Genomic DNA, 25,032 nt, shown 5'->3' on the forward strand with positions numbered 1-25,032 from the left:
TGGTTTTCTGATCAAAGTTTAGATAAGAGGTTCTATGTGTAAAATAGAAAGAGCGAGCTCGTGTGCGTGCAAGCTCCTTATGGGTGATGATTCGAGCCTGACCTTCTCTGACCTCTTCCAATTTCATTTAAACCAATAGGTTCGTCAATCCGATAGCTTTTAATCATATGATATGTAGACTTGTCGGCATCCATTTGCGCTGTCAAAAAGCATAAATTTAGTACTGCAAGTGAACTTACTAAACATAAGAACATCAAAGCCCGTCTAGCTCAGTTGGTAGAGCGCAAGGCTCTTAACCTTGTGGTCGTGGGTTCGTGGGTTCGAGCCCCACGGTGGGCGACATTAGCTTTTTTCAGTTTTTTGTTAATTAGTAAACTATTTGTCTTTCTAGAGTAAGCATAATCATTCATTCAGTTATTACGGTGTATGCAGAATCCACAAGATAATTTGATGCTTATATAAGAAGAAACAAAGTAGTAAGTGGGAGTGCTCACTCTCCCTATCTTCCAATGTAGATTGTAGATGGTGGAGACCAACAAAAATGAAACAAGAGATTTTTAAATGAAATATAACCAAAAGTAGTAAGTGGGAGTGCTCACTCTCCCTATCTTCCAATGTGTCCCTCTCATCTTTTTATGATTACAATCCCAAAAACCCGAAAAGAGTATGTGAAAGAGAGAGCACTATCCTGAATTCAGAAACATAAAATTCAAAAAAGAAAAAATAATAAAGTTGGAACCGGGAGGATGAGCTCAGTCTTCCTCACTGCAAACGTTTCTCTTTATTTTGTCAAAAAAAAATCCTAAGCCTTTTCATCATCATTTAGTCTTCAGGCTTTGGCTTCAGCAGCAACGATGGCAGGCGCTGGAGCAACACCACCGGTGGTTGGACTGAAACAAATCAAAAGAATTGAGAGTTAGCATTTTGGAGGAAGGGAATGAAAGGAAGTGAGGTGAGACTGAGAGAGAGAGGATCTTACAGGCCAACGAAAACTTTAAAGGCATCGTACAAACCCCATTGCGCTCCAGTCAATGTCCCTATCATCACAATCCTTAGAGGAAGTCCTCTTGTGAACAGTCCCAAGAGCCCTATCTTCTTCACCGCCTGCAACAACATTTCATTACATCAAAACTTCAATGTTGATCTTATAGCAACACAAAAATCAATAGTTTCTCGCAACTGTGTTAAACATAGACTTACATCTCCAACGGTTGCTCCCTTAGCATTGTTGAGGAACGAAACTAGGTTATCAGCAGGGTGAGAGACGATTGCACAAAACACTCCAGCAACGTAACCTCCAGCGAAACTCACACCAAGTTGCAGACCTTTGCTGCACTCGTGTTTTGGGTTGGGGATCGCGTACTTGTAGATCATCTCAACAATGGTCTCAAACGAAGCAAACTTCATCATGGTGTCTATCACATTTCCAGATACCAATCAGCACTCTATTGCTTTTAAAGAATCATGTAATGCTTAAAGAAAGAAATATATATAGTTCAAAAGGAACGTACAAGGAATCTGACGTCCCCAGAGTGGACCAAGACCCTTGTACAGGCTGCAACAACAGAAAAAAAACAAGAAAATCAGACACAAATAGCTTTAGCTGTAACAAGGAGAGAGAATATTATTGGTGCCCAAACACTCACCCTCCGTATCCTTCAGACTTGACAAACTTGGGAAACCCATCAGACATTCCCCTCGCAAACCCAGGCTGTGTCTGAACCCTAACCTTAACAGCTTCAAACGGGCAAAGAGCAATATCGGCAATAACCTCAGCAGAGGCAGAACCAGCAAGGTAGATGAGGGTCTTGTACTTGGCAGTGTACTCAGGTCCAGCAAGGTCAGAGTAGTACTTCTTAAAGAACTCGTAGAATCCGAACTTGCAAGCACCCTGAGCACTGTAACCCAACAAAGTAGGAACCCATCCACGGAAAAATCCCTTGACTCCTTGCTCCTTCATCAAGATCCCAAAACCAGAGGAGATGCTCTTGTACTTCGTTGGATCAATCTAGATACCAATGAACATATCAGTGTTAACTGAATCAATCCACAAATACAACGTCAAGTAACAAACTCTGTAAAAGAAAAACGCTAAATCAACCAGATCCCAAGTGATCTAAATCACGCATAATCACGCACATCAAGCAGCACAAGAATGGCGTCTATTCAAGTTTAGAACTCGATGAACGAATATACGTATAGCAGATATCAAGAAGGCTAAACGTACCAATCACCGATCTATTCAACCAAGAAAGAAGGCTAAAACGTAGATCTCAACACCTAAACAACATAGGGACGTAGATCGGAGGAAACGATTACGTAGAAAGATACCTGCATATTGCACTTGACGAGATCGAGAGGAGTAACGGTCATGTGAGTGAGACCACAGCTGAGAATCCCACCGAAGGTACACGCGGCGTAGAAGGCAGGCGAGTACATCTCGATCCCCTTCCCTGGCTCCGTGGGAGACGCGATCAAGAAATTCTTCCGAGACACCATCGTCGCCGTCTTCGCCGGAGCAGGAGAAGGCGATTTCTCGAGATTGGAGGACGCGAATGCAGCGTTGGAGTTGGAGTTGAGGACCTGGTCGAGGAGGAGGGATCTCGGCGATGAGGAGGAGGAATAGAGGAAGCTCGGGATCAGAGAATGCTTGCGAGACTCCATCGCTGCGGCGGTTAACGGAGAAAAAAAGGTTGCGTAGGAAATGAGATGCGGTGGCGATGTCCGATCTGCGATCTCTTCACGCTGGCCTAATGAGAACACCAATGAGATTATTGACGAGAGGATCTCAGCGCTTTATTGGGCAATTTGATTCGGATGAGACAAGGCATATAGTTAGAAATAATCACGGAAATGCCATCGTGATAGTTTTATTATGGCCCCATGGGCTTTTTAAGGGGTGTAAACCCGTTGACTCATTTAAAAAGGCTGCATAACGAAGATTTCCAACTTTATTTATTTAATTTAGATTTCTATTATGGCCCATGGGCTTTTCAAAGGGGCAGTGAACCCCGTTGACCCATAATATAACGGAAATTTTCATTTTTATTTATTTTTCATTTATTTTGTTGGAAAATAAACTTCTAAAACCCAAGATTAGGTTTGGGAAAAAAAATAACCGAATCGAATCCAATCTCAAAGGGTAGTATCCAACTCGAACTAAAATTGCTTAAATCGATTTAAAATTTTGGCAACGAGAGAACTTGAAATGAACCTGATTCGAATCCAAATATTTCAAGTATCCAAATGTATTTGAATCATATTTATAAATTTAAATATATTAATTATTTTTAAATTTACTATGTAAAATATCTAATATATTTAAAGTTATCTAAATACTTAAAAATATATACAAATAATCAAAATAACTAAATAATTTTAAAACATCAAAAATACTTAAAATATCTATTAATTTTCAGTTCATATATTCAAACTAAACCAATATTATATATTAAGTTTAGATATTTTTGCATAAATTATTTAATTTTACATGTAATACATTATTTTATTTTTAGATTGTGAGAAATTGTAAATACATATGAATTTAAAATTTTTAAAAATAATTTAAGCCGATTATATGAACCTGAACTGAACTCGCAATGATTTGAATCAATTCCGAATGAAAATTTGTAAATACCAAAATCATGAAACTAAAATCTTTAAACTCGAAAATCCAAAACTTAAATAGACGCAAACCGAACCCGAATAAATACCCGAACACCACTCTACCCCTAAATCTTTTAAATAAACTGATGAAACCCGTTTCCTTTGTCGCATTACACTTCTGTTATCAAATATCCTTTTAACATTTATCGATCATTGCATTATCGTCTTTGTGATTATTGGAATTGAGCGGGGCCAAGTCTTTCTCACGTTGTGTCACTATCGAGACTATTCTCATATCTAAAATAAGTGCACGAGAAGAAGTAACATGTCGTCATTGTTTCACTAAATAACACATTCAAAAACAATGTTAGTGGCTTACCCGAGGCTGAAAGGGTATCTCGAATCAGAGATTGAATCTGGACCGTGCAATTTTGAGAAGGGCAACACACACAACAGTGTTGTGTCTCCACGTCCTCTTAATTACTGTCTTAAGCGCCGTTTTCACTTCTTAAACACACATAGGCATCAATATATCGTTTGGAGCCAGGCCGGCGAATCCGACCGGTCGATACAGCTGTGTCCGAAGAGATCGAGCCAAGGTGCTTGTCTACATTCATCGTCTTCCTTCGGATGCATGCTCTTCTCTCTGTTCTGATCTTTGTTACAGTCACCATTTGCTATTTTCTTTTCAATTCGTCAAATGATTCATCCTTCTTTTCTTTTTTTTTGCATTTGGGTGATGAAGAAACACATTTTCTTGTTTGCATGCTTCATCAGATTCTTGATCAGAACAGATCTAATTGGGTTTGAGTCCTTACAAAAGAACTCTGTACAAAAGTGTTCCTCTTTTTTTTTTTTTGAACAAAAGTGTTATATGTCTTATAATGTTACTTATTATGATCGCTTGTATAATTGGTTGTTTGGTTTGATTTGATTTGAGAAGTAGTCGTCATGTGTCTCTCCTAGTCAACTTACATTGTATACTAATTGGTTAAAGAAAGAGTTAAAATTTTCATAATCATTCTACCTAATTGTTAAATGATTATGATATTTAGATACCCATAAGAAAGAAAGACATGATCTTTTACTTCTTATTCTATTACTTTTTGTTGTTGCAGGCTCCCTCATTGAACAGTCACAGCTGTACCATTCGCCGAGACCACAACACTGAGTTTAAGCAAGCTTCAGTATTGACTTAATGACGGCGTCACTGCAGTTGTACGGAGTTCAAACTCCAGGGCTTGCTTTAAGTTCAAAGAGGCTTGAGTTTGGCGCGAAGACCTCGAGTAGCGCGATCTTTAGAACCATAGAGCATTCTTGTAGGAACATAGCTTTGAGAGTTAGTTGTGAAGCTGCAAGAGTCGATTTGATCGAGAGAAAAGAGACTGAAACCTCCAGTGTAAGCGGAACCGGCAAGGAGCTGACATGTGTGATGAAGTTCGGTGGCTCATCGGTGGAGTCAGCAGAGAGGATGAAAGAAGTTGCTAATCTCATACTCAGCTTTCCTGATGAGAGGCCTGTTATTGTGTTATCAGCTATGGGGAAGACTACTAATAAGCTTTTGAAGGTACCAAAAAAAACATTCTTAATCTTTTCTACTTCCTATTGGTATATTTAATTATTTTCTTTGGATTTTTGGGTTTCATTAGGCTGGAGAGAAGGCTGTGACTTGTGGTGTCACAAATGTTGAAAGTATTGAAGAACTGAGCTTTATTAAGGAACTCCATTTAAGGTAGTATAAAAACAATGTTTGTCATGTTCTTGTAATTGTTACTTAGTGCTCACAAAAAACAAAACTCTCTGTGTGTTCAGAACTGCTCATGAGCTTGGAGTGGAAACAACGGTTATTGCACGTAAGTGTCTTGCTTCTTGTTTCTCAATGCTTACATTATTGACCTTTGTCTCTGAATCCACTTTCATGGTTAATCCATTGCAGAGCACCTAGAAGGGCTACACCAGCTTCTGAAAGGCATATCGATGATGAAAGAGTTAACCTTGCGTACAAGGGACTACTTGGTTTCGTTCGGAGAGTGCATGTCCACTAGGCTTTTCTCTGCGTACCTCAACAAGATTGGCCATAAAGCTCGTCAAGTATGTTTGCTTTGTAGTTTCCCTTGTTTGAACATTATTAAAGTCATTAACTTGATGAGTTGTTTGTTGGCAGTATGATGCATTTGAGATAGGGTTTATAACCACAGACGATTTCACAAACGCTGATATACTTGAAGCAACGTACCCTGCAGTCTCCAAAACGCTGCTTAATAACTGGAGCAAGGACAAGGCAGTCCCTGTAGTTACTGGCTTCCTCGGAAAGGTTTTTATAATTTTTCTTACTGTTCCACTTCATGTTATTGTTTGACTATTGCAAGGCTTTTTGCTTATGAGTTGTATCAACAGGGATGGAGGTCTTGTGCTATAACGACATTGGGAAGGGGTGGTAGCGATCTGACAGCAACAACGATTGGTAAAGCATTGGGACTGAGGGAGATTCAGGTATAGGTTTAAGCCAAGATTGCATCATAGGGATCGAATCTTGATGATCAAATATTAATCTGGTGTAGGTGTGGAAAGATGTGGATGGAGTTTTGACTTGTGATCCCAACATATACTCTGGAGCTCAGTCTGTTCCATACTTAACGTTCGATGAGGCAGCTGAGCTTGCTTACTTTGGTGCTCAGGTAGATTATCTATATTGCTGATGAGCTCTTTTTCTGTCTGAATGGCTGAGCAGATTTCTCCTTCACTGCAGGTGTTGCATCCACTGTCCATGAGGCCTGCAAGAGACGGTGACATTCCCGTTAGAGTTAAAAACTCGTACAACCCCAATGCTCCAGGAACTGTCATCACCAGATCCAGAGACATGAGTAAGGTTTGTGAAACAATGGTAATTTTTATACTCCGTTATATCAAATACTATCAATCACCTCTTCTTCTCCCTCCTTCTCGTAGGCTGTGCTGACAAGCATCGTTCTGAAACGTAATGTGACCATGTTGGACATAGCAAGCACTCGTATGCTTGGCCAATACGGTTTCCTCGCCAAGGTATAATGATATTTTTATTCAACCTTTGATTAGTGTCACAGTACAATCATACATATTGTCTCTGTGTGCAGGTGTTTACCACATTTGAAGATTTAGGCATATCAGTGGATGTTGTGGCAACAAGTGAAGTTAGTATATCTCTGACATTGGATCCAGCAAAACTCTGGGGTAGAGAGTTAGTTCAGCGGGCAAACGTAAGTCTACGCTGATACTTTTTTTTGTGAGGGTCATTGTAATATCTGTAAAATGATTTGGTGTGTGAAACAGGAGCTGGATCATGTGGTGGAGGAGCTAGAGAAGATTGCTGTTGTGAAGCTGCTTCAGCGAAGATCAATCATCTCTCTCATAGGAAACGTTCAAAAATCATCACTCATATTAGAGAAGGTAAGTGATCTAGCCTTTGTGGTTTTCTTTCGATTATGAAGTTTATTTTAAGCTAATGGGGATGGAATGAATGGACATAACAGGTTTTTAAAGTACTTAGAAGCAATGGAGTGAATGTGCAGATGATCTCACAGGGTGCATCTAAGGTTGGAAACTCTACTGCTACATGTGTATATAGTATTTGTTATGGTTTGATAATGTGTGAAATGTGTTTTTTGTTACAGGTAAACATTTCATTGATAGTGAATGATGAAGAGGCAGAGCAGTGTGTGAGGGCTCTCCACTCCGCCTTCTTTGAGACCTCTTCTTAATGCAAACACAGCTACGAATGTGTTTACTAAGACTTGGAACTACGTCACATTCTTATTATTCTAGCTGTTGTTGTTGTGATACAGTTACATAAGATTTGTGTCAAACTCTATAATCAATAAATGTCTTTCAACAAACATAACGGTCAACAAAAATAAAAAGAACAAATGGTGAAGTACTAAACCTTATGTATCAGAATTCTACAGACCAACTTTCAGTGAATATCAGATTCTAAACATGCATTCAATCAAATATCTTTGGCAATTTTTAGGATACTCTTCTTTTTTACATTGGTTTTACATTAGTCCACTAAATAAGTATTTTTGAATAATATTTTAAAATATTATTTTAGATAAATCATAAATATTGACTATATAATATATGAGATAAATCTTAAGCTTTAAATATTTTTTTGTGAAGACAAAAAGCTTTAAATATTCTGTCCACATAATTATAAAATATATTTCCCATAGAGTTTATTTATATTAAATTTTAAGTACCAATAAAAATTAGAATTTTTTAAAATTTTAGAATTTTTTGTTCAAAAACTAAAAAATTAAAATGATAAATAAACGTACGTTATTTTGTTTTTTGCTATTTCTCTTAACAATTAATTTAATTTAATTTAATTTTGGTTTTAATAAATTTATTTAATGGTACATCATCAAATTTAGTTATATTTTATTTATAAATATTGCCATAATATTGTAGTGGCGCCCTCAGCCATGCATGCAACCTGCTATAACCATATCGGCGAACTAGGAACATCGTATAGTCAACCCTCCATACGACACTCAACCAAACTCACCACACAGCTGCAAAGAAACATGTTTGCCAAAGCATAAACTCGCATCAGACGGAGAAAAGGGCCTTTACCATCAGTTGTGATACAATGTCTTATCCAAGAACTACATGCATTACTTTGGGACATGACGTCATGAGTCCACCAAGCTACCAGCTTTGCTTCGGAGAGAGATCGAGTTCTGAAAGCGACCCAAAGTTCCAGTTCACCGTATAAATCGTGAATCTCCAGCTCCACCACCCTGGAAAAATCATGTTCCCAACCTACGAAGGGGACTCCGATTCACTTCAGTAGATGATCGTGTTCAGCATCATTATAGGCCGATCAGAGGAATGAGATGAACAAGTTGCTGGCTTCTGCAAGATTTTCTTTGAAAATCACTGTGGGTCATTACGATTATGGTACTAACTAGCCCATCTTAAAAAAGAGAAAATCTAAAAATGCTTTAGTGTATTAATAATTTCAACAAAAGAACTCACAATTCATTGTAAATAAAGAAAATCCCTTAAAACTACCAATTAAACATCACGTCGTAGCGTCGAAGCTACAAATTGAGATTTTTTTCTAAGTCAAATTGTGTAAAAATTGTTTAAAATATCTTGCAACTTTTGGCTAAAGAGTTAATGAGAATTTGTAACTTTGTCTCACATAGAAAAAATTGGAGAAAGACTTAAGTATAACTACATCATTCTCATAGCAAAAAAATCAAGAGTTATTTTTGGGTTCAACTAGGTTCACCAACCAATAAAATTTTGTTATTTAAAATTCGATATCTTTTAGAAAATGAAACAAAATATTGTCAAGTTATATTATATTTATAAAATAAAATAAAAAAAGAGTACTTACAGAAAAAATAATATTTTTAACGTCGTCAGCAAAACATTAAAGACTAAATCATGATCCCTAAACTCTAAATCATAATTCCTAAACTCTTGGATAATTCTTAAACTCTAAATCAAAAATACTAAAACCCTAAATCCTAAACTCTAAACCTTTGAGTGTTTTAATGTAGTAGATCATTGATGATCTTAACGAATTTACGAATGTATTGATTCTTAGGTATTCTTAGACTAAATAAAATCGTTGTGTTATCGTATTTTTTCGGATATTCTCATAATCAACGGATCTCTAGTTCTATCCTATAAAGTATTCGCTACATTTGATCCAAAAAAAAAAAAATTGGCTACATTAGAATGAATGAACAAAACAGGTTTTTAAAGTACTTAGAAGCAATGGAGTGAATATCTGTGATCTCACAGGGTGCATCTAAGGTTGAAACTCTACTGCTACATGTGTATATAAATACCGATGAATATTAGTGGTGTTATGGTTTGATAATGAGTGTGAAATGTGTTTTTCCTGGTGAACATTTCATTGATAGTGGATGATGAAGAGGCAGAGCAATGTGTGAGGGCTCTTCACTCCGCCTTCTTAATGCAAGACACAGAGCTAATAAGACTGTGTCTACTAAGACTTGGAACTATTTCACATTCCCCTTGTTCTAGTTGTTATTGTGTTACGGTTATAATGTGTTTCAAACTCTATAATCAATAAATGTCTTTCAACAAATATAACGGTAAACAGAAGGAAAAGAGCAAGGGATATGGAAAAGTGGGGATATTCAAGAAGGTGCAGGCTTTGAATGATAGAAAAAAGTTCCGAAAATACCCTTCCTCAAAAGCATATACACCTCTTGTTTCATCCAGGGTTATAATCGTCTAATCGGCCGACCAGCTGGTCAACAGAAAATACACATCTGATGACATGTGTTACGTAAGGCTTCTGTAACGACGTTCAAATTATTTTTATTTAAAATAAATAATGTAGCCCGACGAGCGTAATCCCACGAGATTGCTTTTAAGTGCTACCTTGAGCTAAAGATTTAGTCCTAAATTATCTCAGCTTTAGTTTATTCACCAAATCTAAAACCGATGAAGGGACATACAACTCTTCGGACACACTTTAAACTGTGTTATGTCCTAATAAGCATGCTTTTTATTCATTAAAATATAATCAGAAATGTGATCAGGTGATGGAGAATATGAATATTTTTTTAGGATTTTTATTATTTTATTGTAGATTAGTACCTATGAGTTTCAAAACAAGTTGTTTGTGCTGACAACAATAATATTCTAATTTGACCTTTTTCTTTTTTGGGAGGAGTGGTTGGTCAAACATGAGAAACAAGAAGGCGAATTCGCAGATAAGAAAAGGCAGACGCATGCATGGAAGCTAAAGTTGCATGTGACGACCAACTTTGTCAAACTCTCTACCTTTTTCAGGCTTTTCGTAAACTTATCAAACATTTGCGATCTAAAACAATATGAGCTATACAGTTTTTCTCCAAAGGAACTTACTACTTTAAATTTATCATTTATAAATATAGAGATGCTAGCATGAACGCATGCCATGCCAATTTGTAAATTTCCATACATCAAGAACACTCTACATTCTGATGGTAGCAAGTAAACACTGGTTGGAACTATATCACAATGAATAGTGACTTCTTTTTAAACAACTTATTCCAAGCATATTGATGACTCCTTTATTTCCTTTTTAATACAAATTGCCAATTTTATTATATCCCCATTGGTCTAAGATAAATGATTATACGAAATTCTATTCTGATTACATATTCCAAGTTCCAACTCATGTGTGTGTATATATATGCCTAGCTATGTTAGTGGGATCAATGCTCTAATTGGATTACATTCCAAACAAAATATTCCTCCTCCCTTATGATCGTTTGATAATGATATTATATGTATAGGTTGTTTATAGAGGTTGATTAGAGGATTTGAGCATAAAGCAAAAATGGAATATAATGGATAACCACCGGCCATATCTAAACATTCGACCTCATCTCAACGTTACGGCTTGCCCATATAATGTTGGCAGCATCAAAGTTCTAATTCGGCGTGACAAGAAGGATATATATCTCTTACAAATTCCTTTATTCTTTCTATTTAACTGAAAATTATATAAAAGAAATATTCGACTTTTACACTGCAGAGCAAAATTTGAAAAACATTATGTAAACATTAAAAATATTACAATATCCCGAAAGCTAACAACCACGGCTATCAAATCAATTACTTTGTTATCATTTGGCATTTAAATTAAATAAAAGATATAGAAACTCACCCTCTATAAATAGCATGCATGCCTCTTGTTCTATCTCCATTCCAACCTACTCACACACACTCTCTATCTCTCTAACTCAGAAACACAAAATGCAATACAGAACCGAAACCCGTGGCTCGTTGTCCTACAACAAGGTGAACAACATGGGAGTGTTTCCGTCGGACAGTCTCGTTAGGATAGAGTCCATGGCTGCAGAAAGTGCGGTGGTTATATTCAGCGTGAGCACTTGCTGCATGTGCCACGCCGTCAAGGGTCTCTTCCGCGGAATGGGAGTCAGCCCCGCCGTCCACGAGCTGGACCTCCACCCTTACGGCGTCGATATCCACCGAGCTCTCCTTCGTCTCCTCGGCTGTTCCAGCGGCGCTTCCACTTCTCCGGGGGGACTTCCAGTGGTATTCATCGGTGGGAAGATGGTGGGGTCAATGGAGAGAGTGATGGCTTCTCATATCAACGGCTCCCTCGTCCCTCTTCTCAAAGATGCTGGTGCTCTTTGGCTCTAATCCCAAAGTCCACCTTCTACGGTTTTTTTTTCTCTTTTCGTGTTCTTGTTTCTTTACTTTCTTGGTTTCAAGAACAAAAAAAAAAAGATTAGGTTAATCATAGTGTCGAATTAGAGACAGTGAGGGGTGAAGTGCGTTTGTATTAAGCATAGCTCCTTGTCCATCTTAATCACACTATAATATATAAATTAAGATAGCTTATCTCACGTTTTACAAGTTTGACTGTTAAAAATAGCAAAATTTGTGGTCAAATTAAGACAAGAGCAAGGTTATTTTCATGACATAAGATCTTAACCGCTATAACTGTTAACTGTGGGGAAAAATAATTGCCTCAGGGGTCCCCACTTCAGATGACGTGGATACCCACCAGCAATAGTCTCTGATTTTGACCCGACCATTGCATCAGAGATGAGCTCTATATAGCCCGTACATGCTGGTCCAATAGCTTCACTTTTTCTTCTTTTATTTGACAATTATTATGAACAGATCAAATCGTTGTTAGAGAACTAGACAAGCTCTTTTTTTCAAACTAGAGAATTAGAAGATTACCTTATCCAGAAAGCTTTATTTTTACCTTTCAGATCAGTAACACATTAAAGGGCTCATTATGAAAAAATATATTCTATTCATTAGAATAATTCGTACGTAGACAATAAACGAGTTGTAACGTATACATCCCACCCATAGAACTCGATTACATCATAGGGGAATAGGATCTACACAGAATAAAGGGAAATACAATTTGGGGAATCTATGGTGTAGTTGTGGGCTAGCTCAAGTGCATGAATAAACGGAAAGATAGAATCAGGACCAGATGATGAACATAAAGACGTCGACAGGTCAGAAGAAATGGTGAGAACAAGAGATGGTGATACCTCCTTTATCCATTTCATTTGTCTGGTACCAATCTCAACTTGTTTCACATCAGCCATGCGTCTCAGCAACATTACATCTGCACCTGTGTGTTCTGAATGTTATCGTCCGCACAGCAGTTGCGACGCCTCACCAAAATGGCCTACACACACCCAAAGAATCAGCCAGAAACTTGACTTGAGACAATAAAATAAACACATTAGAAGACTTAATTGCTACCTCACCATTTTGAATCAGCCAGTCCATTGATTAACATTCAAAACTCATTCTGGCCCATCCCATTTTGATCCTCATCATCTGGCCCAATAACAGGTTAAAACATCTGTAATTGCTTCACAATAAGTCCCTTTAATTTCTAAATAATAGATATCATCTACCTGGGAATAATACCTTGTGATATAATAAGAAAAGTGAAAACGTTGGAGATAGACCAAAAGAAGATATATGATTGAGGAACATGAAAGGACATTGACAAAGAAAAATGTCCACGTGAATTTGACACAAGTAGATCACATTCTAAGAAATATAACATAAGATAATGCGTGTGGGAGCAATGGAAGTGACTCTAGATTGCAAAACTTAGCATTTGTATGTTTGCTTTAATCTGGAACAAAAGTGCACTGCTTCCCTCTTGGTCCCATACCCAATACTAACTACTTCTGTTTGTTCCTTTGTCCTTGTTATAATTTATTGAGGAGAATAAACCCATTAATTAAATTTAGTTGTGATATCATAATGCTTCAAGACATGAAAGCGAAACTATAGTACCTGATGTCGTTGACAGCTTCACTTGTCTGAATCAACTAGTACGAAAGCAGTCGTTATTGTTTTGTCACGGAGCTTTCCATATGCTTCCTGGAGAAAGCACTCTCTTTACTTTTCTGGTCATCATCCATCTGCCTTTTCTTCTTGTCAGAGACAGCCAAGTCAACAAAGGCAAAACGAAACAGTACTCTTTTCATTGGAAATTATTTGAACATAATGCATTGTCAATCACTCTATAAATGACCAAGGAGCCAGCATTAATTATTCTTTCAGATAAAAATCAATTAATCTATCTATGGAAAGCAGCACCAATGTAAAAACAGAGTTTACAGTTCTTCTATAACTACCGCAGACAGAATACATGTTCCCTTCTAGCGTAAATGAGATTGTTGGATTATCAAAAGTCGCAGGAAAAAAATGTCTTGCCTACACAACACAATGCAATGGCAATATTCATTTTGCATCCACTATTTATGTATATCGAATGTAAAATGACTAGTTAATTTACTATCAGTGGCTCATGAACGCCGGATAAAATCTACAACGTTTTATGATACAGAAACTCAAATGAAGCTCAAATTGTGATACCAGGAACGCCACATAAAATCCATAAAGTTTTATGATATTTAGAAACTAAAATCAAAGATCAAATAGCAATACCTGAAATGATTGATGATTGTAACTACGGATAGCTACGCCAATAAATGTACGTGTCATGTAACCACAACAGTAGGTTTATGTCTGTAATGGCCCTCCAACTTGTTCTTGATGTGAACTTGAAAGAGAATGGCCAACCAAAGTTTTGTAGCTTTCTTCGTGTTGGTCTTCCACTGTCATCAACCTAAAAGGTCAGAGACACTGTTAGCAACAACTAGTTCACTGCTATATTAAGGCCTTTGATGGTTCTCTATAAAGTCACTTTCTCCATTAGTATTGTGTGGTAAAGAGAAAATGAAGGTACGTTCTATATTTACAAATATATCAACTAACTTTGTAGCCAATACTTACCAATGCTTAATTTTCTGGCAGTTTTGGGGCTGGATTCATCATCATAAGTTCCCGGAGAATAGCAAAGAGCAATTCAAAGATGCTACAACTGGTAACTTCTCTTACTCTATATGCTTCTTTTCCTGTCAAATATGTGGGAACAAAAATAGTTAGGGCGTGTATTCTAGAAGAATGGCAATAGGACTTAGCAAGCACTTTAGGCCTAGTAATTGTCTCACTACTCTCAACTCCATTGGTACAAAATTAAACTGCTGACATGATAAAAAGCTTAAGTTTGTCTTGGCTGTATGTAAATGCCATGTCTCCACCTGCCTGTTGCAACAAACTCAAATGCATTTTTTTTTTCCAACCTTGAGCCATCAGTGTCTGTTCATACTTTCTGAATAAACATTTCTTTCAGGTAACAGCCGTTTCTCCCTTTCATCTCATCCATCCCTTGATAGCGACGATGTTTACCCGGCAGCATGTGCTGGCCCCAGATACAGTACTGGAATAACCAAGCAGCTCAACAGGTTCCAGGAAAACTCCTTCCCAGGACCCAAGGATGAGAGAAACAGTGATTTTTTTGATGGGTTTCTTGCCATTGGAACCCTTGGTGGAGAGACATATCTGGATGAACCAGCAACACCGACATTTGGGGACCCGGCGACAGATAATGCAGAAGTGACAGAGAACGATCTGAAGCTCATCAGTGATGAACTGGAGAAGTTCCTTGAGGCTGAGGCTAAAGAAGGAAACAACCAGCCATCAGGAAGAAACAGTGACACTAACACTATTGCATCCACCATTGAGGCTGCTGAGGGACTAGATGCTGAAGAAGATAATCAGCCAATGAAGTTCCCGCTCCAAGAGTATCTCTTTGGTTCTCTAATCGAATTATCTGAAACAAAGGTTGCAGGGAAGAAGGAACGGGCATCACTTGGAGAGCTGTTTCAGGCAGCAGAAATGCAAGATAAACATTCAGAAAACAAATATGGGGAGAAAAAGAAGCAAACCAGTACAACCCACAAATCTGCAAAGCATCTTGTGAAGAAGGTACTGAAGAAGTTACACCCATCCTCCAAGAGTCCTGGCAGTGGTAAAACTGAAGTGGCTTCCACAAAGAAGAAGTTCCAAAAGGTTGCTCAGCTTTTTCAGAACCTATTATTAATAGAGCCTGCATGAAATATTCACCAAATGATTAATCCCTTACTTAGATAGCATTAACTAGAGCACATCTATAGTACAGTTTGCATAATTAGCTCTAGTGAAAAAGCTTGCTTCTAAAAAACATTTATTGTGAATGCAGATGGCACAAGTTTTTCAGAGAAAAGTATATCCAGAAGACTCCATCATGGAAAGCGAAATACACAGCAGCATGACAGATCCAAAAAACAGCCAAGCGAATTCTACTGGATTAATGTCTGAGAAGGTGAGCACCTGTAACGAGGGAAGTAAACCATGGATCCAGTATGAGCTAGGAAGTTCCGATTCAGCTAAAAACGGAGAACACTGGATCAAAACAGACGAAGACTGTAAGTTCACCATCTGATCCATTGGCATGTTAGGCCACTAGTTTTCTGATTGTGGTCAAACCAGATAATAATAATAATAATCCATAATTGCTTTTGCAGACTTCGTGTTGGAGCTGTAGAAAAGGGATCAGAAGAAAAAAACGCAAACTAAGAAGTGTGAGTGTATTGTGTCATTTCATGCATGTGTGGTATAGTAAAAATGTGGTCAAGACTTAGCGGGAATGTTTCATTACGCCCCCTCTATGTAATAATTTAAAAAGCAGCAAGATATCTCATATCCATCGTTTGGAGTACTTAAATGAAGAGAAAACAATCTTGTAACCATTTGCTTCAAATCCAGCTATATGATTTTAATTTCATAAATAAAACTACAGTATCGTTTGAATTTATCGTTAAGTATCTCTGGTCGGAAAACTTCAAAACTACAAAACTAGCATATGTGTAATTATATGATTACAAAATGTTTCTCTTTTAATAGTATAGATTTGTTATAATTATCACAATAAGTATATGTGTAAATGGAGAATCTCCTGGAATCTATGCACATGAGATTCCAGGCAAAACAGAAAGCAGTTCCCGAACCACTTGAGATACATCTACTACCTGTTTTATGATGATGAACACACATAGGATCTCAATTATATGAAAAGGTCCACGAGAGATTTATGAGATTAACCTGACATGGAGCTTTCGGAACATTGTTCAAGATGACTTTTGTCTTCTTCTGTTACACATGGAACAAGTACTGCGGGCCTGGGTCCTAGTGATGTGATCATAGAAGAAAATATACTCGTGTTATGATAAAAAAAAATGTAACCAAATGTAATCTAAGGAAGTAACAATTTCCCTCAAATCAATTTCCCTAGAAACATCATTCTGAAAATGATACTCAAACTGCATACAACATTGCCCAAAAACATAAAATAATTGAAACTCTTTTTTTTTAACAAGAATCTAAAAACCCAAAACCAAGTTAAATACTACTGCAGTTGCCTAACGGATGGTTTAACGCAACATCTATCAAAGTTATGTTGATCATATACAGACTCATTGACTTTCTTGTTGAGTATATCCACTGCAAGACTGAGAGCAACTGGATAACTCGACTAGCAACAGCACGAGGCGGTTTCCCCCTAGTAAGCAGAGTATCATATACCAACGGCAAGAACTCACTGCTTTCACCACAAACTCTCATCTTATTATTCCTTAGAATGATCAAAACATTGGACAAAGAGAGGCAGGCACTCTAAAGCAATATGCTGTGAAGCCAAGTCAAATACTGGCAAAAAGGAAAAAAAAAAACTTAATAGTCAAACTTGGGAAACAAACAGAGATAAATAATAATAATAATAGGTGGACTAGTTGAGTTGCACTAAGCTTGGAACATAATAGCAAGCACGTGAATAACAAAATGGGTATTTAGATTCTTTAACAACTTGTTGTTTCAAGGATGATCCATCATCATCCACTCCTCCTCCAAAAAAGATGTAAGCTATTTCACGAGTGGAGGTACCATTATGGGCGTTTTTATCAAAAAACCACCGCGACTTTCTTCTCCTGGTCAATGAAGAAACTCACAGATTTCTGAAGAAACTGCCAATGGGGTGAATGAGTTGTTTGATATTGGCCGATAAGAAAACCTTGCTGTTCCAGGACAGGCCTGCGTTGGGCTGCTCAATCGTATTGGAAATCCAGATCTCCATCTCCATTGTATCCATAGACTGGAATAAAACCACAAGCTGCTGCGGAGATGATGATGATGATGATGATGATGATGATAGAATCAAAGTATCGTCAGGGAAAGCCTCAAAGGGGAGAGGCAAAGGCGGGGAGAATGTCTCTGTTGTGAAATCAAAACAGACTAAGAAACAAATGGCATCAAAATTCAAAGCTTCTGATGCAAACCAGTAGGTACTTCCTTTCAAAGATAGCCCGCGTTCACCAAGTTCTATATTCCAGTTGTCTGGACGAGGAGGGAGATCAAGAATCGTCCATGATTTGAAGTCATAGATTTTGAACTCAACGAAATTTGGGGGATAATCAATAAATCTCAGGATTTTGTAGTGGCTACTACTATCGTATCCGAGACCATACGTATACATGTCCAAACAACCAAAGAGATGCGTGTCCAGTATTCACAGCTACAATAGTTAAGTAGACAATGGTGTATACAACAAATCACACACACTAATCCTTCTCTTTCGGGATGTCCTTCTTCGGAACCTTCGTTTCAATCTCTTTTGATTTTATGGACTGCGCTGCCCTGAAAAAAAACCGCATCAAACTCATCAGTAACACACACACATTGATATATCGTCAAAACCAGCATTGATTAATCACAATCCTCTTATGCACACCTAAACCTCAGAAGATAATACAACAGATAATCACAAAAGAAACTACACTTAAGTTTGAATTTATCGTCAAGTATCTCTAGTCGGAAAATTTGGATACAAATTCGATCAAAGATTACTTCAAAACTAGTAGACACATGCTCATAATATCACCAAGTAGAAAACTTTTAATACATCATAAAGTTTCAGCCCAATAACTAAGCTAGCTGAGACAAATATACTCAAAATTACATAATCACAAGCGCTCAACCAACTCGTTCAGTGAAAAGGAGATCAGGAGGAAGTATACTCGAAGAGAGAGAAAGAGAGAGAGGACTAACTTGGGAGGCTGTGGAAATTTCTTCTTCGATTTAAGGATCAGATTCTCAGATAGCACTGTTTCTGGGCGGATGCTAGGGGATTTAAAGAGGGTTTATGTTTTTACTTGGAGAAGCAACCAAGGCAGGTGATTCGTTCGTTCACGGTGTGATTCACTCACTGTTCTGGTATCCCGTTTATATGGGCCATTGTTTTTGCAATTATTTGGGCCCTTGTAAAAGCCCAAATGTCTACGGCGTTACATAAAGTTAATGTAGTGGCCGTAGTTATTTTAAACTTTATGAAGCTGCTGTATTAATCAAGTCGTGACTGAAATTCAAAAATAACAAAACTTCAACTTGATAAGCTGTACTACATTTGACGTGAGGATAGCTGGTTATCATTGAGTGCAAGTTAATGGGAGGGATACTAATTAATTAACATATGTTGCTTCTTGAAGATATCATCAGAGTATATATACTCGCATGTTGTTTTCATACGTTAATTAATACATCTTATGATCAAGTTGTAAAGTCGATGCTATTATATAGTATATCTTAATATTATACTTTGTCTGAATAGTTTTCAACAATGTTACTAATACTATACTACATTACTACTGTCTCTGTCTCCGTATTCATATTTGTAGATTATAGTTTAGGAAAATGAATAGTATACTCGTCCACGCATGCAGTGATGGTTCTTATATAGAAATGAAATGATATAATTATAGAGGGTACTAACAAAAAAAAACGGTAAATGAAATCATATAATTTTATTGTAATTCCAGTACAAGTACTTAAATGGGAATCAGGAAGCGCAGTTGATCAAAAACAATAACAAAATTAGTGGTAAGTATAATTAAGGATGCACATAGCGATCGGTGCAAAGTTGAATTAATTAGGCAGCGTATATGTGGATATGAAGAGCGATAAGGGAGACTGTGATACATGCAAAGAATATGAGAGTGTGTATGACAATGGCTGCGCCGCTTGTCTGAAAACCGCCAAACTCAACCACTTTGCTCTTCCCCGGAAGCTGAAACAATACTCCGGGAGTCAATACGATGAACAGAATCACCGACATTAACACTGGTCCCCAATTCAACGCCATCTCGATATCTATAAGCAACCAAGTTGGTATGTGAAACTATGAGTTAATTGTGGGAGATGTAGCAAGTGGATGTATTAAATACACCCATCACTCATGTATGTCACTTTATAGAATGCTTGAATCAAGATTGAGATCTTGATGAAACATTGGCTTGAACTGGACGAAATTAGGAGGTTGCGAGGTGAAGAAAATAACGATTCTCTGCAGCTACTCGATCGTATCATAACTATGTATAATAATATTGTCGCACTTTTTATTGAGTGTTGGGTATGCTAAGAATCTGGTTCGATCTAGTGGGTATGTAGCATCTCTTGTTTTTTATATGTTTTGTTAGAAGAGACACTTGGCCTCTTTTTCTTTTGTTGTAAGGCCATTTGCCCTTTGAGAATTGAGTTTCTGTCTTTATCAATGCAGGTATATTTTTACAAAATAGAAGTTCTCCCTGACTTATTTGTATACATTATCAAGTGGATAAGTTTTCGAATAGTTAGGAGACGACATAATTTACCAAAAAAAACAAAGATGATAAAATTAATTCTTGTCCACATAATTTTGTAACTTATCCATATCCGAGTCAAGCTGCTAGCGTATTTGTTTTATAATATATGTTTAACCCATGTTTTTTAATAGCATGTTGGTCTACTCTACAGCTTTTTATATAAATCGATATCTCATGTAAGCACACGGGAAAACGACTCTTCACCGAATTATTGAATTGCAAAAGCGATCCTTGACAAGAAAACGTATAATCCTTGACAAGAAAACGTATAACCAAGTAAACCAATCACATTCGTTACTTGAGTTAGTGCCAAAAAAAAAAGAAAACATACTCATGCTGGTTGCAGAGAAGGCATGCATGCATGCATGCAAGTTGCGTTCATATAAATCTACTGAAAAAGACATGTATGCGAGTTGTGTATTGCATAGACATTATTACATTTTACTACATTTTCATCTCGTTAATTAAAAGGGGATGGATTGAACCTTAACTAAGCCGTTAAGTTGCCACGGCAACCACCACAATACAGCTCCGTGGATCACAAAGTAAGTAGGGTAGAATCAGAAAATAATAAGCATTTTCTGTAGAAAGTAGGTTAGAAATAATAGTTCAGACGTTATGATCTTTAAAATTGATAAGGACATAAGTCACACCATCATGCATTAATTTACAGACTCTTTTGATTGGATTTTTTTAAAATAAAAATATGTGTTCCTTGATAAAATTTCCAGCAAATAATGATAGCTCATTGATAAATAGGAGTACAGAACCGTTCATATTTTCTCACATTTATCTCGTTTCTTGTCTCAACTAATCTCAGCCAGAAAAAAAAAGACAATTGTGATAAGATTCAATTCAACTTATCGGTACTGACAGTGACTTTAAGGTAATTACTTTTCAAGCATCCACTAATGTTCGCTTTCATTATTCAAATTACTCAAATCATACTAGTCGTGTTTTTTAATTTTTAATAGAAAAATTATAGTAAAACATACTACATACTAGTATTAATCCTGGTCCAGTAAAGACAGACAAGAAATATCAACGTTACTTAAAAAGACTGGACCAATCATATAACAATTCTACATTGACTGCTCCTGATAATTATCATGGAGCCTTTTGTTTTACAAGTTGTACACGTCTCGTCGTCTCCCTTATCAACAATAGATCTATATGTTCTAATCATCTTATTTAATGTAAATCAAGAAACTTAATCACCCTATTACAGTATCTACCCGTCACTGTCTTCTTGTCTTTTTTTTAATTTAAGACTATAAAGGGATTTAAAACCATATCTAAAAGGCAGACAGATAGACAAAACATATACCCAAAAAAAAAAACCTTTTTAAAATTTTTGTTTCTCAGACAACAATACCTCACCGATCGTACTTTTGATCTGATTCTTTTCAATGGCGTCAACAACGCGAGAAAAGTTTGCATCTTTCATAAACAACAGATGGCTTGTCTTCGTCGCCGCCATGTGGATACAGTCTTGCGCTGGCAACGGTTACTTGTTCGGTAGCATTTCTCCCGTCATCAAAAGCTCCCTTAACTATAACCAGAAGGAGCTTGCTAGACTCGGAGTCGCCAAGGATCTTGGAGACAGTGTTGGCTTCATCGCCGGGTCTCTCTCTGAGAATTTTCCTCTCTGGGTTGCTCTTCTCGTCGGCGCTGTTCAGAACCTCGTCGGTTACGGATGGGTTTGGCTTATCGTTACCGGCAGAGCTCCGGTTCTTCCGTTATGGGCTGTAAGTACTGAATAAAGTTTGAGACTTTCTATTACTGTGTGGGAGAATCTTGCAAAGAGTATGCTTTTGTTGTTGTTCTGTTACTCAGGTGTAACTCCATACTATATCCGATTATACGACTTAAATTAAATTAATTTAAAGTATTAGATTGGTTAAAATCGATTATAATTGGTCTAAATTGATTAAAATTAATTGTAAATCTATTAAATTAAGTAATAATGTTAATACGAGTCCATAAGTTTGTCTAATTGATTTTTTTTTTGTATATCTAATTTTGATAATTCATCAAAATAATTTTATAATTAAATCAAAAACTTAAAATATTTTATATAAATGTAAAATATGCATAGAATAAATCAATAACTAGTTAAGTCTAGATTTGGCATAGCTCCAGATAATTTGTTTAGTCAGTAGTTCTTACAAAGCGTCTAACTACTTGCTAGTGTTTTTTTTTACTTTTTTACCAGCTAGTAATTTCTTGAACACTGTTGTTCCTCATTTCTGTTCATCATTCGTCGAAATCTTTCTGTCTCTTGAAAATCTATATTTTACGATGATAATGTAGTAGCTTGGTTGGTTTAGTGGAAGAAGTGTTAGAGAATCTCTGAGAACTAGTGTATTCTGTTGTGCTGACACAACCTCTCTCTTGTTTTCAGATGTGCTTTCTCATATTCGCTGGGAACAATGGAGAAACCTACTTCAATACGGGTTCACTAGTCTCTGGTGTTCAGAACTTCCCCAAGAGCAGAGGTCCAGTGGTGGGTATCCTCAAAGGGTTTGCTGGCCTAGGCGGTGCCATCCTCTCTCAGATATATACAATGATCCACTCTCCTGACCCTGCTTCTATCATTCTGATGGTTGCTGTTGCGCCTGCGGTTGTCGCTGTTTCCCTTATGTTTTTCATCAGACCCGTTGGTGGTCACAGGCAGCTCCGTCCCACCGATGGAGCCAGCTTCACTTTCATCTACGGTGTCTGCATTCTCCTCGCCGTCTATCTCATGGCCGTTATGCTTATTGAAGATCTGGTCGTTGTTAGCCACAACATTGTCACCATTTTCACCATTGTCTTGTTTGTCATTCTTGTTGTACCGGTCTTGGTACCGATCATGACAAGTTTCTTCATGGACTCAAACGGTCCTGTTGATACGGTAGAAGAACCACTTGTACCTAAACCCGAAGAAGACCAAGATCCAGGACTGAGGACACCTGACTTGATCTTGAGTGAAGTGGAAGATGAGAAGCCAAGCGATGTGGATTCGCTTCCTGCCTCAGAGAGGCATAAGAGAATCGCTCAGTTGCAAACGCAGCTGATGCAGGCAGCTGCTAAAGGAGCTGTACGTGTGAAGGGACGCAGAGGGCCTCACAGAGGGGAAGATTTTACTCTAATGCAGGCGCTCGTGAAGGCAGACTTCTGGCTCATTTTCATCTCCCTGCTCCTGGGTGGTGGTTCTGGTTTGACTGTGATTGACAATCTTGGTCAGATGAGTCAGTCTCTTGGTTATAACAACACTCATGTGTTTGTGTCTATGATTAGCATTTGGAACTTCCTTGGACGTATCTCCGGCGGTTATTTCTCTGAGCTCGTTGTCAGGTTTGTTAAGATCCTCATTTTCATCTCTGTTTATTGTGCTCTGTGGGCTGATTCTTCAGGATAGAATCAGTGATCGGTCGATTCTGAGAATACCAAATACCAGAAAGTTTATCCGTTTAGTCTTTGAATTTCCGAAAATAAGTTTTCTTAAATTTGTTGAGATTACTATAGATCTACCGAAAACAAGGAACAAAAATATAGATTTCTAAAACTTTTATTAATCAAATTATAAACCGAATACAAATTTAAACATATACGAAAATTTATCCTATTAATAAATATTAAACTAGATAAGTTATTTGACATATTTTCCATATATTATATCTACATCACTCTGTTTATGATATTGAGTTGCATGATGTGCAGAGACTACGCGTACCCAAGGCCAGTAGCATTAGCCGTGGCTCAGGTAGTAATGGCTATAGGAAACGTCTTCTTTGCGTTTGGATGGCCTGGAGCCATGTACATTGGCACTCTCTTGATAGGACTCGGGTACGGTGCTCACTGGGCTATTGTACCAGCTACTGCCTCTGAGCTCTTTGGCCTTAAAAACTTTGGAGCTTTATACAACTTCTTGACTCTAGCCAATCCAGCTGGGTCCCTAGTCTTCTCTGGTATGATTGCAAGCACTATATACGATATGGAAGCAGAGAAACAAGCACACGGGTCAGTTTTTAATCCGGATGATGTCCTTAAATGCGATGGTTACATATGTTACTTCTTGACGTCACTCATAATGTCTGGGTTCTGCATCATCGCTTGCATCTTGAGTTTGTTCCTCGTGCGTCGTACCAAGCCTGTTTACACTCAGCTCTATGGCAAGACCCGCACCTGATATGTTAAGTTGTTTTTATGTATGTGTATGATCATGCTCAGCTTCTTTATTCTTTGGTTTTGTCTTTGCGGATACGGATGTTTTTATTCTGTGTCGATTTTTGTTGTTGATGTTGTCAATTTTTGTTTGTTGATTTCCTTTAAAAAATTATAATAATAATTGAAGTTATAAGGAAGGAAAATATTGAGATTCTTTACAAAGTATATACTATATATTATGTAATCAAATTTTTGTGAGATGGGCCTTTATTTTATTTTTCCAAGAATTTAACCAACTTTATATTCGTCCTCCCACATTGGAAGAAGCAGAAATAATAGAGTCTCATATATAGCTAAGAAAACAATAGTTGAGTCGCCGAGCTTAGTAACGCAAGCTTGTCATCCTAGTGGAGGCTCTAAAGGTAATTAGTACAGTTGGGATCTCTAGCTTACCCAGCCCGAGGACCCCCATGCCTGTTCCATTCCCTGAGCCTGCGTCTCGTAACACTGTTTCTCACTTAGGCTGCGTGCGGGAGTGTTGGGTGAACCGACAAGTCCCTGATCCGAGTCTAGTAGAAACAGGGCTGTGGGTTTCATGCAAACAGGTTTGTAACATTGTATCAAACACTGTATCACTTAGGCTGCGTGGGGGAATGTTGGGTGAGCCAAC

The 25,032-nt window shown here is 37.4% G+C and overlaps 7 protein-coding genes, 2 long non-coding RNA genes and 1 other non-coding gene across 14 annotated transcripts; 6 read left to right on the forward strand and 4 right to left on the reverse strand.

The window, feature by feature from the left end:
• Positions 1–258: 258 nt before the first annotated feature.
• On the forward strand, positions 259–339 carry TRNAK-CUU. The gene has a single exon. It is a non-coding gene; the product is annotated as a tRNA-Lys (tRNA).
• Positions 340–540: 201 nt separating this feature from the next.
• On the reverse strand, positions 541–2,778 carry LOC103856055 (mitochondrial phosphate carrier protein 3, mitochondrial). The gene is made up of 6 exons (XM_009133133.3): positions 2,332–2,778; positions 1,647–2,008; positions 1,512–1,555; positions 1,201–1,415; positions 980–1,104; positions 541–890 (listed from the first exon to the last, which is right to left on the reverse strand). The coding sequence occupies exons 1-6, from the start codon at positions 2,662–2,664 to the stop codon at positions 830–832; spliced, it is 1,140 nt and encodes a 379-aa protein (XP_009131381.1). The 5' UTR covers positions 2,665–2,778; the 3' UTR covers positions 541–829.
• Positions 909–1,413, forward strand: LOC117132572. Its single transcript, XR_004456213.1, has 2 exons — positions 909–1,138; positions 1,170–1,413. It is a non-coding gene; the product is annotated as an uncharacterized LOC117132572 (long non-coding RNA).
• A 1,165-nt stretch (positions 2,779–3,943) lies between the features above and the next one.
• Positions 3,944–9,717, forward strand: LOC103856056 (aspartokinase 2, chloroplastic). Of its 4 annotated transcripts, none has more exons than XM_033287255.1 (14): positions 3,944–4,205; positions 4,725–5,173; positions 5,256–5,338; positions 5,419–5,459; positions 5,543–5,697; positions 5,771–5,920; positions 6,004–6,099; positions 6,168–6,284; positions 6,356–6,475; positions 6,556–6,648; positions 6,720–6,842; positions 6,916–7,032; positions 7,116–7,178; positions 9,506–9,717. In XM_033287255.1, the coding sequence occupies exons 2-14, from the start codon at positions 4,805–4,807 to the stop codon at positions 9,695–9,697; spliced, it is 1,719 nt and encodes a 572-aa protein (XP_033143146.1). In that variant the 5' UTR covers positions 3,944–4,205; positions 4,725–4,804; the 3' UTR covers positions 9,698–9,717. The 4 variants fall into 4 exon arrangements, with proteins under 4 accessions (XP_033143146.1, XP_009131382.1, XP_033143147.1 ...); XM_009133134.2 differs by lacking the exon at positions 9,506–9,717 and adding an exon at positions 7,257–7,478 and having other exon boundaries at positions 3,945–4,205; XM_033287256.1 differs by having other exon boundaries at positions 3,955–4,205; positions 4,719–5,173.
• Positions 9,718–9,721: 4 nt separating this feature from the next.
• LOC103856057 (glutaredoxin-C8) lies at positions 9,722–12,066 on the forward strand. Its single transcript, XM_009133136.3, has one exon. It carries the CDS (start codon positions 11,302–11,304, stop codon positions 11,785–11,787), a length of 486 nt encoding a protein of 161 aa, XP_009131384.3. The 5' UTR covers positions 9,722–11,301; the 3' UTR covers positions 11,788–12,066.
• Positions 12,067–12,389: 323 nt separating this feature from the next.
• LOC103856059 lies at positions 12,390–14,555 on the reverse strand. Of its 2 annotated transcripts, XR_004456215.1 has the most exons (4): positions 14,434–14,555; positions 13,429–14,266; positions 12,885–12,957; positions 12,390–12,802 (listed from the first exon to the last, which is right to left on the reverse strand). It is a non-coding gene; the product is annotated as an uncharacterized LOC103856059 (long non-coding RNA). The 2 variants fall into 2 exon arrangements; XR_004456214.1 differs by having other exon boundaries at positions 12,390–12,957.
• LOC103856058 (protein LAZY 1) lies at positions 14,209–16,336 on the forward strand. Its single transcript, XM_009133137.3, has 5 exons — positions 14,209–14,382; positions 14,455–14,524; positions 14,834–15,552; positions 15,722–15,947; positions 16,047–16,336. Exons 1-5 carry the CDS (start codon positions 14,377–14,379, stop codon positions 16,064–16,066), a joined length of 1,041 nt encoding a protein of 346 aa, XP_009131385.1. The 5' UTR covers positions 14,209–14,376; the 3' UTR covers positions 16,067–16,336.
• A 947-nt stretch (positions 16,337–17,283) lies between these two features.
• Positions 17,284–21,252, reverse strand: LOC103856060. The gene has a single exon (XM_033287261.1). The coding sequence runs from the start codon at positions 19,709–19,711 to the stop codon at positions 19,499–19,501; it is 213 nt and encodes a 70-aa protein (XP_033143152.1). The 5' UTR covers positions 19,712–21,252; the 3' UTR covers positions 17,284–19,498.
• LOC117133066 (F-box protein At3g19470) lies at positions 17,522–18,049 on the reverse strand. Its single transcript, XM_033289108.1, has one exon. It carries the CDS (start codon positions 18,047–18,049, stop codon positions 17,522–17,524), a length of 528 nt encoding a protein of 175 aa, XP_033144999.1.
• Positions 21,253–21,488: 236 nt separating the features above from the next.
• On the forward strand, positions 21,489–24,576 carry LOC103856061 (protein NUCLEAR FUSION DEFECTIVE 4). The gene is made up of 3 exons (XM_009133139.2): positions 21,489–21,958; positions 22,615–23,549; positions 23,916–24,576. The coding sequence occupies exons 1-3, from the start codon at positions 21,620–21,622 to the stop codon at positions 24,382–24,384; spliced, it is 1,743 nt and encodes a 580-aa protein (XP_009131387.1). The 5' UTR covers positions 21,489–21,619; the 3' UTR covers positions 24,385–24,576.
• Positions 24,577–25,032: the final 456 nt, after the last annotated feature.

This window comes from Brassica rapa, chromosome A03 (assembly GCF_000309985.2).
Source record: "Brassica rapa cultivar Chiifu-401-42 chromosome A03, CAAS_Brap_v3.01, whole genome shotgun sequence".
NCBI lineage: Eukaryota > Viridiplantae > Streptophyta > Magnoliopsida > Brassicales > Brassicaceae > Brassica > Brassica rapa.

Bases quoted from the DNA above. Each gene is read 5' to 3' on its own strand.
- LOC103856055 (XM_009133133.3), bottom strand. From the start codon at position 2,664: ATGGAGTCTCGCAAGCATTCTCTGATCCCGAGCTTCCTCTATTCCTCC. The intron at 2,009-2,331 runs GTATCTTTCTAC...ATTGGTATCTAG, and splicing joins TCGTCAAGTGCAATATGCAG to ATTGATCCAACGAAGTACAA. The intron at 1,556-1,646 runs GTGAGTGTTTGG...CTGTTGTTGCAG, and splicing joins AAGTCTGAAGGATACGGAGG to CCTGTACAAGGGTCTTGGTC.
- LOC103856056 (XM_033287255.1), top strand. From the start codon at position 4,805: ATGACGGCGTCACTGCAGTTGTACGGAGTTCAAACTCCAGGGCTTGCT. The intron at 6,285-6,355 runs GTAGATTATCTA...CCTTCACTGCAG, and splicing joins TTGCTTACTTTGGTGCTCAG to GTGTTGCATCCACTGTCCAT. The intron at 6,843-6,915 runs GTAAGTCTACGC...TGTGTGAAACAG, and splicing joins AGTTAGTTCAGCGGGCAAAC to GAGCTGGATCATGTGGTGGA.
- LOC103856057 (XM_009133136.3), top strand. From the start codon at position 11,302: ATGCATGCCTCTTGTTCTATCTCCATTCCAACCTACTCACACACACTC.
- LOC103856058 (XM_009133137.3), top strand. The intron at 14,525-14,833 runs GTAACTTCTCTT...CATTTCTTTCAG, and splicing joins ATTCAAAGATGCTACAACTG to GTAACAGCCGTTTCTCCCTT. The intron at 15,948-16,046 runs GTAAGTTCACCA...TTGCTTTTGCAG, and splicing joins GATCAAAACAGACGAAGACT to ACTTCGTGTTGGAGCTGTAG.
- LOC117133066 (XM_033289108.1), bottom strand. From the start codon at position 18,049: ATGTATACGTATGGTCTCGGATACGATAGTAGTAGCCACTACAAAATC.
- LOC103856060 (XM_033287261.1), bottom strand. From the start codon at position 19,711: ATGGCGTTGAATTGGGGACCAGTGTTAATGTCGGTGATTCTGTTCATC.
- LOC103856061 (XM_009133139.2), top strand. From the start codon at position 21,620: ATGGCGTCAACAACGCGAGAAAAGTTTGCATCTTTCATAAACAACAGA. The intron at 21,959-22,614 runs GTAAGTACTGAA...TCTTGTTTTCAG, and splicing joins CGGTTCTTCCGTTATGGGCT to ATGTGCTTTCTCATATTCGC. The intron at 23,550-23,915 runs GTTTGTTAAGAT...CATGATGTGCAG, and splicing joins TTCTCTGAGCTCGTTGTCAG to AGACTACGCGTACCCAAGGC.